Source organism: Hemiscyllium ocellatum, chromosome 17 (assembly GCF_020745735.1).
Source record: "Hemiscyllium ocellatum isolate sHemOce1 chromosome 17, sHemOce1.pat.X.cur, whole genome shotgun sequence".
NCBI classification, from domain to species: Eukaryota; Metazoa; Chordata; class Chondrichthyes; order Orectolobiformes; family Hemiscylliidae; genus Hemiscyllium; species Hemiscyllium ocellatum.
In genome coordinates this window covers 40,179,873-40,195,400 of record NC_083417.1, presented here as the reverse complement: position 1 = coordinate 40,195,400, position 15,528 = coordinate 40,179,873, and the positions used below count along the sequence as shown (strand labels likewise).

The 15,528-nt window shown below is 37.8% G+C and overlaps 1 protein-coding gene across 3 annotated transcripts; it reads left to right on the top strand.

The window, feature by feature from the left end:
* Positions 1-1,619: 1,619 nt before the first annotated feature.
* Positions 1,620-14,926, top strand: c17h16orf87 (chromosome 17 C16orf87 homolog). 3 transcript variants are annotated; one of them, XM_060838103.1, is made up of 6 exons: positions 1,620-1,846; positions 3,062-3,161; positions 10,734-10,787; positions 11,272-11,454; positions 12,993-13,065; positions 14,250-14,368. In XM_060838103.1, exons 1-6 carry the CDS (start codon positions 1,778-1,780, stop codon positions 14,269-14,271), a joined length of 501 nt encoding a protein of 166 aa, XP_060694086.1. In that variant the 5' UTR covers positions 1,620-1,777; the 3' UTR covers positions 14,272-14,368. The 3 variants fall into 3 exon arrangements, with proteins under 3 accessions (XP_060694086.1, XP_060694085.1, XP_060694087.1); XM_060838102.1 differs by lacking the exon at positions 12,993-13,065 and having other exon boundaries at positions 14,250-14,926; XM_060838104.1 differs by lacking the exons at positions 10,734-10,787; positions 12,993-13,065 and having other exon boundaries at positions 14,250-14,926.
* Positions 14,927-15,528: the final 602 nt, after the last annotated feature.

Sequence of the window (15,528 nt, the reverse complement as noted above, 5' to 3'; positions counted from 1 at the left end):
TCTCTGTCATTATGAGTATAGTATTACACATATCCTATTAAGTAATTTGAATGAATAACCTACTTTCCATTATTTAAACTGTAGTATTTTGTTATGACCACTGTGCATGCATTAATGTAAACTGTTTTAGCAACACAAAAACAATATATATATAACTGTCAGTTTGTAAAGTAGAAAATCTATATACAGAAAACTGCAGGTGCTAAATGAAATCTGCACATAATCCTAGAGGACCATGTACATTTTTGGCACGAGTATAATGGACTGGGGTAAAAATGACAATGACAATTAATTGCAACATTACGCCACTTACCAGTACCAGCGGTCATAATTATAAATGCATGATTCTCAAACCTAGACAAAGATTATTATCAATTAATCATACCGCAAATTCAGGTTAATGTATATTTTTCAATACAAACCTTATCTAGTTAAAAATTGTGGAATATTCTGAGAATAGTCCAGTCACACAAATATCATAATTATATGTTCTGGAAGAAAATGCTTTTTTGTTGTCCTCATTAAATGAAGCCTAGCAAGATGGATTTTTTTAAAAAGGTTATGATCATTTTGAATGTACAGCATTCGGTATATTGCAGAATTTTACCATCATGATCATTACCATCGGGTAGTGACACTTAATTCTGTTTGCGCCAATACCTAACAAGTGCAAGATACATTTCCTGCCTTTCCATCTCCTGCAATAGCTTCCAAGTTTAGAGATTAGCGTAACGCTAAACCCCCTTGCTTTTTTACTGCCATGTTTTTGTAAAGTAGGAGCTTCCTTCTGGCAAATTTTCCATGCCTCTCTCCATTCCTGCTATGACCATTCTCACCTCCTCTCGAGTATCTTTTGATTTTATATTTGCGTCATTAGCACCTGCTTTAGGCTTATACCACGATGGCTTTTGTCATTGAATTACTCCTGGCGTCCACACTATCACACAGATCTTTCCCTTTTGTTCTACGTCGTCTTTAAACTGGCTTTGCATTTACGGTGTAACTTCACCAATCTCCCACAAATCACTAACACTAATAATATAATCGGAACGTGCTGGAAAATTGAGTTTCCCTATGTCGCCTGACCTGCTTAGTGTGTTTCCAGCACTTTCTCCTTGTAATTCAGATTTCATGTTTTTACCCCACAATAGTTTGTGCACTTTGTTTATTCAGTCCCGTTTTCTAATGTTCAAACTTTGGTTGTCTATAATATTTTCCACGTCTGCTGGATGTTCCAAATCTGCATCTTTAAATTAACACTCTGCACAAGAGGTCAGTTACCAACATTTTCTCTGATTTGATGTTCTGTAACAGACAAAATTAAAGTGGCAAGCTGAAACCTCTCCACACATGTTACTTTGGCCTGCTGAGAATCGGCAGCATGCTCCGTTTTAATTGCATGTACCAGCAGTAAATGCAGCCAGTGTACTTTATTGAGTTTTCAAGTCAGACCGAGGGGTAAGCACCTGAATTGGAGCAGGGTGCAAGCTTCCGGATACGGTGCGCGAGCGCTCACTGTGTGTGCACAGTGTATCACTTATACTGCCGGGTGCGCGCGCACGCAACCGGCTGGGGTTACGCGCTTTGCGGTGGTGTTACGTGCTCCGGCCCGCGGTCGGGGCCGCGCGGTTTGCTCGCTCCCTTGCTGAGTGAGTGTTGGGGCTCGCGGTCGATGGAAGCCGGATACATTGTTACTCTGGAGTTGGAATGAAGTTGTGTTGGAAGTTTTTATCCCGGACAGCCCTGGTGAATACGAGCCTGCAACCGAAGCCCGAAAATGGCTGCAAATAAGGCAAAGAAAGTTACGAAAATGGCAACGAAAGCATGTCCGGAATGTGACCAACAGGTGGGATATCTCAGACGGGAAACATTTGTCTATATTTCACATTCAGTTCGCGTTTATCGGTGAGGATTGAGCCTTTCTTTGTGTGGTTTGATAGGCTGCATTATTGAGGTTGTCTATTTGAAGCATCATTCACAAGCATTTGGCCTAACATTTTCGATTTTTATGCGTGACCTCATTACTGACATGACTTTGTTTTAATTTTCTTATAAAAACCCACACCTTGGATTGCTATTGGACCTTCCAACAAGCTTTAGGCGTGGATAATATTGCATAATATCAGTTTTCACTACCCCCCCCCCCCCCCCCAACCCCGTTCCGTCTTGCTACAATATGGTCACGCATTCTATTTGAAGATGTAATAAAATGATGGTACTTGAGCTGGAAATGACTGTGGAAGACAGCCTTGAGCAAATGTCTTTCATCTGAAAGTGATTAGCATGCTTTGGCGTCAGCCGAATAACAGATTTGCAAAATTACATATTACTTCCACGGTGATAGCCGAGTTCTAAGTCTGCTATTCACACAGCCGTTAATGAACTTTGAATGGGGACATTAGACATTTTTTTCAGACTTTCTTGAATGTAGAATTTATCTTTGTTGTCATATGGCATATGCATTGCGGGCAGTTTGTCGCAAACATGAATACTACTAAAGTGCTGACGAGTTGCCAAAGGCTTAATCACAACGTAGACATTCATGGGTTTATGCCGTGACTTTCAAAATACGTTATTTTGAGTATTGAATTTAAATTATGCGGCCGTTTAGTATTCAAATCCTGGGGATTTAAGCTTATTAACTCTGTTATTAATATAGTGTGATTATATTGGCGCTTTACAGTACAGTAATTCTTTCTCGAGGGACGGGCGCCAGTTCTTAGAAACATTTGCGTAAGAGATGTCAGTCCGTCATCAAAAGGAAAATGCAAAAGACTGCATTCTTGGCAAACTGCCTTGCCCAGTGTATAATCTTAGTAACACTGGAAATTGTGAATTTTAAAAATGATTTGGTACAGTGTTTCTAGTGTGTTATGTTTTTTTTTATATAAAAGTGCTAGAATTGAATGGTTTAGCGAATTTGTGTAGATGCCAATTAAAAAGAAAATTCTTAGCGACAAACGACTACATACGTAAACGTATTCTTATCCCTTGTGATTAAAAGTTTATGGCGATGGACTGCAGAAAAACACCATTTAATTTCAACTGTTTAATTTTTCAGATTCCTGTTGCCTGTAAGTCATGCCCGTGTGGATTCATTTTTATTAGTAGAAGACTACTGAATGCTAAACTGTCTGAGAAATCACCACCACCTAATTTAGGTAAATGATGATTAAAACCCCATCAGTCTACCAAGATAAATAACTATATGGGGTAGGGAGCAAAGCAGTGAGTAAGCAACACAAATTTATCATCAATTCATGAATCACATTGGCATCTTTTTCTGTTGCTTTGTCATTTTGAAACATAAAGGCACAGAAGTCCTTCAGCAAACGTTTGATCAAAGCAAAATGTATCCTTTTGCTGGTAAGGTACAGCTGTTCTTTTTGAGATCCCTGTGACTGATCTGTGACCTAAATAGACATTAAAATTTGCTTTTTTTTATTAGAGAATTTAACATTGTTGGTTTCCAACTGAAGGTTAAGTGTGACTTGTGTTCAGCCAATGGTTTTTAATGACTGGCTAAGATATTATGATTGCATTTCCATTAGTTTTGCTTATAGTTACTTGATTCTGTTTCATAATGTACTGATGATATGTAATGAATGTTATAGTATTATTTATAATATTGCTTTTCTAAAGGGAACTTAAGGTAGCAAAGTGTGGTTTTTCAAGTAAGCAGAAGCTGTTCACTCACTTGCCTCTTTCCAACATCATTTGAACTCAATGTGTCAGTTTACATGGATACACTGAGAACACCTTTGTCTATACTCCATGACCCTTTTCAACTGCTCCACTGCCTCTGCATTCAGACTGCTTAATCATACGCAGTCCTAGATTAGACACAGTTTTCTCCAGTTATACACCTGAAAGATCAAAGCCTTTGTCTTTAGCTTCCACAATCTCAATCCTTTTCACATTTTCTAGCTCTCACTTCAGCATCTACCTCTGACTGTTAGCAAACTTGCCTCTAGAATCAGCTGTTCTAGTTCTGAGTCCCATGAATCATCATCTGTAAAATACAACAAATCCAAAAGTCTGTTATCTGTATTCTGTTTCCTATCAAGTTTTTCTCATTCCTTAATCCCAAGTTTGCTAATGTAATTGCTCTGGATCCCAATACTAACAATTTAAAGTTCTCATCCTGGTCTATACATTTTTAATTGAATCATCCCTCATGTTTGTCTTTAGCACTACAATCATTTAAGTATTTTGCATTCCTCGATCTCTTGCCTCTTGTGCATCCTATTATTGTGCCCCACCATTGGTAACTATGCCTTTAACCAGCTGAAGTTAAAAACAACACCAGGTTGTCCAACAGGTTTATTTTGAAGTACAAGCTTTTAGAGCTCTGCTCCTTCATCAGCTATTATCCTGTCCTCTGATTCTGACCCACTAGCTAGGTTAACCCAACGCCAGGTTATAGTCTAACAAACTTTCAGAGCACTGCTCCTTCATCAGCTAGTGGGTCAGAATCAGAGGACAGGATAATAGCTGATGAAGGAGCAGTGCTCTGAAAGTTTGTTAGACTATAACCTGGCGTTGTGATTTTTAGCCTCCTAACTATGTCTAGCCATCTTTTCTTAGACTCCTTTTGAGGCTTCCTTCAAACTTTAGGTTTGACAGATTTTAGATAGACATCCTAATATCTCCAATATTAAGTTGTTTTCTTTTTGTATGATTGCTCTAGTATGATAAAATATTCTGAATGGTTGATTTTTATGTTGTCAATAAAGATGCTGTACAAGTTTATCAGGGAATGTTTACAAGTTTTAAAGTGTTAGTTGGTTTCAGTTTCCAGTCAATGCATCCAGCACTAAGATACTTTATTCTGTCCCATTAAATGTGTTCTGTTTCTGTTTATGTTAAGGTTTATTTGCAATATGATGTATGCTGTGCGTGTAAAGGGTCTTAGAAATTGATAATGAATGTCTGCATTGCTTGTAGTAAATTAGATGATTTCTATGACAGTAGTATCACAAATTGCAATATTTGTTCTACTTTGAATATTTTAATTGTTTTTAAAAGAGCCAATTCTGTTGAGTCTAACTCTCACTCAGAATGTTTGTATCATATAACTTAGAAAATGTGAAAGCATTGGTAGTTTTCCATTTCATAAAAATAATGTGCCACCATAAAAAAGCCCCTTTTTATTTATCAAAAGTGTCTTACATCTCAGTAACAGGTGCAACATCTTGTATTCATTGCTGCAGTTTGTTTCTGACTCATTCATCCACTTATGCTTGTGTTTCCTTCCTCGTCTGTCCTGTTACACATGCATTCTCCATATCATTTTGCTCTAGTCATGAATAGAAAGTAAGGCAGGTGGTGAATATGACTAATCAGCCATACTTCAGACTGTTCCAAATCACCTTGTTATGGTGCCTATTTTCAGCTCTACATCTGTTGGTGCATTACAGCACCAGATCTAAGAGTAAATTGGGAGGATCATAGTGGAAGAATGATAAGAACAAGTCTTTAATCAGTTAAAACAAACCCAAAAGTTTCAGTAAGAACTGAAAGAACATCAAATTACACTTGAGACCATAACACCAAAATGTCTTTTGATCAAACAAGCCACTTTGTTAATCCTATACACAGTGTTCCTAATCAGATGTCTGTTCTTTCTCATTTGTTTTCATTCTTCTTTCAGCTACCTACGAACCCAACTTTTAAAAATGTTCATTGTCTTGACTTTGATTACGAAAACTGACAGTGCATTCCATGTTTCACAACTGTCCACAAAGAAAGTTTATTCTTGTCTTGTCCTTTAATGTCACACTTCTTTTTCAGAGGGGTATCACTCTATTTAAACCTGGGATTAGGGGTGGTAGGGTTACCTTTGAGGAAAGGTTGATTAGGCTGGGCCCAAATCCATTGGAATTTAGAAGAATGAGAGCTGATCTTATTGAAAAACATGGAGGGCTCTGAAAGGTCTTGACATGGTGAATGCTGAGAGGATGTTATTCCTTTTGTGGGAGAGACTAACATCAGGGGGCATGTTTTAGAAACATGAAGTCTCCAAATTAAGATCAAATTGAGAATTTTTCTCTTTTGTGGTTTGTAAGTCTTTGGAATACTCTTCCCTAGAGGCCAGTGAAGCCAAGTCATTGATTATTGATTTAAGGTGGAAGTAGGTAGATCCTTAACTAACAAGTTGTTGTTGATTAGGAGTGGGTGAAAACTGGCTTAGGCTAGAATCCAATTACACGTGATTTTATTGATTGTTGGAGCAGGCTAGAAGGGCTCCTATTTGTGCTGTCTCCTTTTTCTCTTACCACGATATTCTCCCTATTTGTGCAGCATTTAGAGCTGCACATGTACGTCTTGTCTAGTGTTAGTCCATTAGTTTGGAAATGCCTGATTGTTGCTTCAGTGCCACAACCAATGTACTACTCAACGCTAACAAAAGGGAAAGGTGAGTTCAGTTATTTACCAGCTTTTCTTTCCTTTATTCTTTCAAATTTTTTTTGAAATTGTCTCTGTTTCGTAATGCTTGAATTGCCTTGCTAAGCTGTAATATTCATAGTCACCATTTTATATCTGGATATTTCATATTGTATTGTGAAGGATGGAGGCCAGTCTAGGAAATGTGACATTTTGAGTCTGCAGGTAACAAAGGCATGAATGAGGATTTCAGCTGTAGGATGGTTGAGATTGCAAGAAACTATGTAATTGCTATCACTTTGATTAGAAAGATCTAAAAGATGATGTAAGAGCTAATGATTTTTTGGAATTTCTTTACTTGGATCAGAAGAAAGTAAATCACATTAAATATCCTTTCTGCCCATTTTTAAAGATTCATTTTACTGCATGTAGGTGTGGCTGGCTAAACCAGCATTTATTGCCATCCCTAATTACCCCACAGGGCAGTTAAGAGTCAACTGCATTGTAGTGGATCTGGAGTTGTACGTAGACCAGTATAGGTATAGACGGTCTTCCTGAAAATGCATGGATATTTCTGAGAATCGATCATGGTTTTATGATCGTTAGATTGTTCATTCCAGATTTTTTTTATTTTCAAATTCCTCCATCTGCCACAGAGTGATTTGAACCCAGGTCCTCAGAACATTACCTGGATCTCTGAATTTATAGTCAATCAATAACATCACTAGGTCGTCATCTCTCCTTGCCTGGTGAAGTAACATCTAGAAATTCTGTTTTTTAGTGAAAGTCATCAGATGACGTTTGGCAAATAACCTGGGTGGTGGCATAATATAATAGAACAAGGTGATAGTGTTTACTGTACTGAGTGGTTAGTAATCCTTCGCTAGGTGACGTACAAACATTTATGCCTACTTGTCCAACTGCTTCAGATGTGACCGACTGAGAAAAGTTATTATGATCTGTTATTTGTATGTTAGAAAAAGTCAAGAGTCCATTGACTCAATGGAATTAATTATTATTAATAATTGGAAGGATAGATGCCTTTGTTTGAACAAGGTAGATTGTGTGATAGTATTTTGGACCCAATCACAATCTTACTCCGCAAAATGGTCTTGTTTCTTTTTTGAGTTCATTCTTCCCTCAACTTCTTTCATTTGAAGGTAGGAATATGTAGTAAACTTTATTACGTGCATGCAGCAAGGAAGCTGTCACTTTATGATTAGGATTAATTTTATTTTTTGTACAAGATATGACATGTACCTTTTTGTTCTTGTAAATTATTATATTTGAATATGTAGCGGATACTTTTATGGTGTGAAATGTCAAATGAACATGATATAAACATCACTATCTATGTTAACTGGCTTTATGCTACAAGTAACAATGAACAATGTAAAGAGTTCCACTACCTTCATGTATTCCTTCAAGTACCATAAACTATGACATTAATTTTGGGATTTTTGTTTACTTGGATAGCCTAATATAGCTTGTTTATTATGTAGAAGCCTGTGACATTACTTTAACTCTTGTGATCGGAGGTGCTGGTGTTGGACTGGGGTAGACAACAGGTTATCCTCCAGCAGGTTTATTTGGAAGTGTTAGCTTTTGAGTGCTGCTCCTTCATCGGGTAGCTGTGGAGCAGGATCATAAGACCCAGATTTTTATAGGAAAGCATCTGTGTCGTGTGTGATTTTTAACTTAACTCGCATGGACAGTATTTACCTGGAATCCTTTCTCGGGCCATCACAATGCAGTTCTTTGTATGTTGTAGTTCTTTTAAATGGGATTATTTTGACCAGTTTTATGTATCATTCATGATCATTCATTTGCATACCTGGGTAAATGTTGCAGAGTAATGTGCTTGTAGACACACTGCTGGGAAGTTAGAATGATATTATGAATCCCCAGGACCTGATCAAGTGTGCCCTCGAACTCTGTGGGAAGCTAGAGAAGTGATTGCTGGGCCTCTTGCTGAGATATTTGTATCATCGATAGTCACAGGTGAGGTGCCGGAAGACATGGTGCCACTGTTTAGGAACGGTGGTAAAGACAAGCCAGGGAACTATAGACCGATGAGCCTGACCTCAGTGGTGGGCAAGTTGTTGGAGGGAATCCTGAGGGACAGGATGTACATGTATTTGGAAAGGCAAGGACTGATTTGGGATAGTCAACATGTGGGAAATCATGTCTCACAAACTTGGGTTTGTGATTGAGTTTTTTGAAGAAGTAACAAAGAGGATTGATGAGGGCAGAGCAGTAGATGTGATCTATATGGACTTCAGTAAGGCATTCGACAAGATTCCCCATGGGAGACTGATTAGCAAGATTAGATCTCGTGGAATACAGGGAGAACTTGCCATTTGGATACAGAACTGGCTCAAAGATAGAAGACAGAGAGTGGTGGTGGAGGGTTGTTTTTCAGACTGGAGGCCTGTGACCAGTGGAGTGCCACAAGGATCGGTGCTGGGCCCTCTGATTTTTGTCACTTACATAAATGATTTGGATGTGAGCGTAAGAGGTACAGTTAGTAAGTTTGCAGATGACACCAAAATTGGAGGTGTAGTGGACAACAAAGAGGGTTACCTCCAGATTACAACAGGATCTGGACCAGATGGGCCAATGGGCCGAGAAGTGGCAGATGGAGTTTAATTCCGATAAATGTGAGGTGCTGCATTTTGGGAAAGCAAATCTTAGTGGTAAGGTCCTAGGAGTGTTGCTGAACAAAGAGACCTTGGAGTGCAGGTTCATAGCTCCTTGCAAGTGGAGTTGCAGGTAGATAGAATAGTGAAGAAGGCTTTGGTATGCTTTCCTTTATTGGTCAGAGTATTGAGTACAGGAGTTGGGAGGTCATGTTGCGGCTGTACAGGACATTGGTTAGGCCACTGTTGGAATATTGCATGCAATTCTGGTCTCCTTCCGATTGGAAGGATGTTGTGAAACTTGAAAGGGTTCAGAAAAGATTTACAAGGATGTTGCCAGGATTGGAGGATCTGAGCTACAGGGAGCAGCTGAACAGGCTGGGGCTGTTTTCCCTGGAGTGTCGGAGGTTGAGGGGTGGCCTTATAGAGGTTTACAAAATTATGAGGAGCATGGGTAGGATAAATAGACAAAGTCTTTTCCCTGGGGTGGGGGAGTCCAGAACTAGAGGGCATAGGTTTAGGGTGAGAGGGGAAAGGTATAAAAGAAACCTAAGGGGCAACGTTTTCGTGCAGAGAGTGGTATGTGTATGGAATGAGTTGCCAGAGGAAGTGGTGGAGGCTGGTACAATTGCAACATTTAAGAGGCATTTGGATGGGTATGTGAATAGCAAGGGTTTGGAGGGATATGGGCTGGGGTGCTGGCAGGTGGGACTAGATTGGATTGGGATAGCTGGTCGGCACGGACGGGTTGGACCAAAGGGTCTGTTTCCATGCTGTACATCTCTATGACTCTAGTTCGAGCTGAGCTTTCAAAGTATAGAGCTTGAGGCGTAACTAAGTGTTTTCTTGAAGTGGTGAGGTTAGGGGATGCAATAGTTAGACCAGGATGCGCAGATGTTTTTGAGTCACACTTTAAAGTTGTACATGCAGCCCTTTATTTTATTTGCATTACAGATGTTTTTGTGCCCACACTTTATTTGGAAAATACTATGTAGCTTGAAATGTTGTAGTTCCAACCTCCTGCCAATGTTGGTGCTCTTTATTAAGTTGAGGTGGTATTTGCAGCATGTTAAGTTCATAAAGACTTATCCATTAGAAGTGCAAACAAAAAGGCATTTATAATGGAAAATATGGCAGGAGATGTACATAGCTGTATATCTGATGTACAGATTACTATATATAGTTTAAATTACTGTAGTAAAGTTGCTCTAGCATTATCCAAAAGTGTAGGGCCAGCAACATTCATTACTCATTTGAATTTGATTTATTTGGAAATGGGCCAAAAATGTGCAGAGTTCAAATAATATTTTCTTCAGCCTTCTGTTTCCTTACTTTTTATAGCCTATTTTAACAAGGTTATGGTGAATGCAATTTTAAACTTGTATTCAAGTTTAAACCCAAATTCTGAAGGGAAAGTGATTATTCTGTCACAGGATGTGGGTGTTGCCGGTTAAGACAACATCTTGTTCGTTCTAATTGCTCTTGAGAATATGCTGTTGCAGTCGTGGTGCTGTGGGGACACCTATAGTGATATTTAGGGAATTCCGCAATTGTAACCTGTGTAGTGAAGAGGTTTTGGGGGGGGGTGGGTGGTGGTGGGAGGCAAGAGTTGCGTTGCTGCAGGTTTCATGGCCTTGACCTGCGCATGGTAGCCACAGTATATTTCTATGGTTGTATTAACAGCCTGTTTCAAATTGTTACTGTTAGATTTACAAGCTGAAGGCAGAGATGAATTCAAGATATTAACAGGAAAAGTCCCGGGTAGGTGAAAATAAACTATTTCCACTTGTTGGGGATTCTAGAACTAGGGGGCATAGTCTAAAATTAGGGCCAGACCATTCAGGAGAGATATTAGGAAGCACTCCTTCACTTGTAAGCAAGGATAGAGATGTTTGGAATTCTTTTGCACATATTGCTTTGGATGCTAGATCAATTGTTGATTTTTTAAAAATCTGGGAGAGACTTGTTTAGCAAAAGTTATTAAAAGATATAGGCCACAGAAGATACATGGAATTAGGTCACAGATCAGCAATGATCCCATTGAATGGCGGAACAGGCTCAGGTCTGAATAGCCTACTCCAATCCTGTGTAAGATTGTTCCAAACTGGATAGTTTTAGTTTTGGAAAGGACTTGAATCTAATATGTAACTGACTGTCACTTTGTGTGCTCCATTTTAGAGGGATGTACGCATTAAGCTATTGTCAAACGTGTGTTAGGATTTAACAAAACTTTATTTTGTGCTAGACAACAAATCAGCAGCTAAGAGAAGGAGAACAGAAAGGGCACGGCGCGAGAAGGCAAATTCTGCTCTTGCTAAAGACTTGGAAAACAGGAAGCGTTCCAGATCCGACAGCCAATCTGAACAAATTCGGCGGCGACGAGGGCGACCCAAGACCACCCCTAGCAAGAAACATGATGACGAGAAAGGTGAAAATACTTGTGATTGAGGTTTGAATGGTGTGTTAGGGTGAGGATTGAACTTTACAGATCAATTTTAATTTTTTGGTGTCGAAGGTGTCAGAATATGTAGTGAACGTGCAATTATTGGCGGGTGGCATAATTTTGCCCCCTATGAAAATAATTTTTTTTTCTTGTTTTATTGCTTTTCTGGTACTGAAATTGTTAAATCATGTTGGCCTATGTATTGACGTGAATCATTAGCATTCCAGAACCACCTCCATTAATTGAATGGGCCTTAACAGTGTGAGCTGATAATTTGAAGGAAGAGGGTAAGGGACATCAGAGACAAATTGATCTATCTTCAGATATTCAGAGATACATTTTTCAGCAGGAGTTACTGAATAGTAATCGAGAGTGACAACTTTGGCTGTTTTTTAATAACTTTTTTGAACATTTGCAGCATATTTTTTAAAATTAAAAAAAACACATACAGAAACTCATTTCCAAAGAAGAGTGTATTGGACTTGAAGCATTAACTGTTTCACTCTCTGCAGGTGCTGTCTGCTCTAATGAGTTTCTCCAGCATTCTGATTTAACCAGTGTCTGCAGTATTTTGCTTTTCAATAGCATGCAATTTTGTTATGCTGATGATGACTGACTAGTTGGATTTTAACTTTAAATCAAGAATGTACTGGATAGTTAACACAAGTTTAGCTTTTGAGAGCTGAGGCTGAACATGAATTTATTTTAGAAACATATTGGTAAAACTGGATACAGTAGTTTTCACATCTGGAAAGATTGGAAAAACATGGGATTTTGTTTATCAGATTTTTTTTTCTACTACTAATCTGATACTACTTGGTGTGTTTTTTGCCAAAATAAATGTTGAGCTATTCTTGTATAAGTGAAAATTACTGAACTTATTGTTTTTGTTCATTTGGCATCAACTACTGTCAGCAAGGCCAACATTTATTGCCCATCCTAATTGCTCAGAGGGTAGCTAATCACATTGGTTTGTGACTGAAGCTATGTGTAGGCCAGAGCAGGTAAAGATGACATATTCCCTTCCCTAAAAGTTATTAGTGAACCAGCTGGGTTTTTACAATAGTTGATAATAATTACATAGTCTAGCTTTTTATTCAATTTTGTTTATAGAATTCAAATTTCACCATTTGCCTTGATGGGAATTGAGTTCTTTTCCAGAACTTTAGCTTGGCGCTGCAGTCCTCACCTTCTCCTTTGCTCTGAATGACTGGTCCAATGACATTACTACACACTGCCTCCTCCAAAATTCATTGCCATTCTATACGTGTTTTTTTTAAATGAGTGTAATGCATTTCATTTTTTGATTTATTTAACAAAAGTGTTTTTCCCTTCCAACAAAAATGAAGATCAAGTGACTTGGCAATTCTGAAAACACTTCCTGTCCTTTGCCTGATTTTTCTGTTTTTCCAAGCTCTGTTTATAAAAATGAATGTGTGCTAATTATATTGGCTTCCTTTCTCCACTAATAAATGGGTTTGTAAAATCCAAACTTTGTGACAACACGTTTCCTCTTGTGAAAGGGCCCATGATGACTCTGCATCCATTCATCTTCCTTCTCTCTATCACTGTGGCGAAACACTTCGTCCCTGCTCGGTGAGGCCCACCAATCCTTTCTATGGAAAATTACAGGTGTCTTTTGTTTTAAAATAGCAATTGCAAAACAAACTTGCAGTCAAATGTACGCACATCACATTACTATAAAACAATTTAAATGCATACCTCTGTGCCAAGCAGTAACTTACAGAAGTGCCTACTCCTTGCAATAGGAATGTTGTTGAGAAGCCTGTAAAAATAATCCAATCTTTGACATTCTCTTAATAGATGAAAAAGAATTGTCACATGCTATCAGTACCTCCCATATCTTGCTGGCAACAGCATCCCATCTTTTCAAAAGACTTCACATTGTGCGTTGATTAAATTAGCTTAATACCAGTGGCCAAAGGCACCTGCATGAGTGTGTATTCAGACATGATGAGGTTTACAGGTTTTGTTTGTCCACAAACAGTACCTCCTTTTGGATATATAGACTGACCTAATAAAAATGATCATACTGAAAACATTAAATCCTAAAGTAACATTTGAAGCTTATTTTGGCATTTATTTATAAAATGGCATTGAAAATTTCTCTTTTAAAAAAAATTAATTATCACATGAAATTCAAAGGAGTTTCAGTATTGCAGATGTGCAGAAACATTTACAGAGATGCAATTAGAACGGAAAACATCTAACATGCTGCCAAACATTAGTCTTTCTTTTAATGCTGATTCTTTGGTACATTGAGGTAGCTTTATAGCTGAAGTACATTTTTAAAAAAAAACATAGTCAAGCAAAATAAGGCCCAGATTTGTACTGCTATTAACGTACATGCAAACCTTTGAATTGTATAATGCTGCATGTAGTATTACTTTTCCCAAAGCAGTGTCAAGAGAATGTATAATCCTAGCCACATACTAATCCTAGGTTTTTGTTTGATCTTTATTTCCTTTTAATGAAAACAGATTTCTTTTTCTTTAAGTTACAAATGAAAAAGAGAGCAGTTTTTTTTTAAAAGGAAGTTTCCCACACTGATTGAATTTATAATTGGCCTTCCTTTCTCCCCCACCTAGTTGATAGAAGGCTGCCCTGGCAGTCTGATTATTAATAAATGTGTTTCTGTACCCTTTCTGCAAGGGTGGGGTTAGATGAAGAAGTTGATAAAATTAGATGTAGATTGTTACAGAAACCACATTCCTGTGGACTTGACCATGACTGACTTTACTGTATTATTTCTTTTGCAGAAAGGCAAGAAAAGGAAGTTGATGTATATGCAAGTCTTTCAGATGAACGAGCCTTTGTATTTTCAGTGGCATTGGCAGAAATAAACAGAAAAATAATCAATCAAAAATTAATTCTTTGACAAAGCATTCTAAAGTGAAATATAACCACAACTCAGGACTCAGCTCTTGCACAGTTGTTTCACCTATTTGGATCTCGTACTGTGATGTTTTCCAGCATTATTGTGGATGCCTAAATCTATAGTTAGATTCTGCTTAATTGACAGATGACTTTTTTTTTAAGCAGAACTTTTCCATGTCTTGGATATGGACAGGTGGTGACTTGAATTCGTACACCAAAGTGGACGAAAACAATTTCTTTCCTAAATCTCAAGATACTTTGTAAGGAAATAATAATTCCACATTGAACAAAGGTGTAGATCCATGCATCGATCAAGAAACCGGTGAAAAGCTTGTTTCCCCAATCCATTTTGTCAACTGAACAAGCCAGGAAAAGGAACCAAAGATGTTCTCCTGGTGTGTTTACGTGAACCTAGAAATGGTTATTTCTGATCCAAATGCAGATTTCCTTGTGTTTTACTTTATTTATGACATTGCTTACAGGTATTATCTATTCTGGTCTGTGTAATTAGTCTAAACACTGCATAAAATACTACAATAAAAAAGTGTTAAGTTTCATATATCTTAATTTGTCCAATTCCAATTTTCAGTGTACATATATTTTGATTACGTTTGGTTTTAATTTTACATCTTCCAGCATAAATTAAATCCAGGAATTATTTACATATAATTAGTTTTTCTAGTTAATAAATAGATTCATTTATGTATAATGTAAGTGTGTGTGCGATGATTAACACATTGGCACAACTCTTGAAGTAAGAATCTCCAGTTTTGGATTGAATTTGTTCATTATATGTTCGATCGTATCTCCCTCACAGAGATGTTTAAGTGCTTTTCCGGTTACCCTCCCACCCAAGATAAAATGTATTTCTGGCACAATATATAGATAACGTGGTTACACTGCTGTTTCACAGCATTCGTTGTGATAGAATGTAACCAGATGTATAACAGATGGTGCCACATGCTTAATGAAATGTTTAAGCACTGAATTTACCTGGTCCATGCATTATATTTATAGTTGAGTATATTAAATTGTCTTTTTTTTTAAATTACTGTAAACTTTAATCAAGTTGCATTTCAAAACTTTTTTTTTGACATTCCAACCCAAACTGTCGCAGGAGGAGAAGATTAGTTCTTTTCAAAATGGAGCATTTAAGATTAC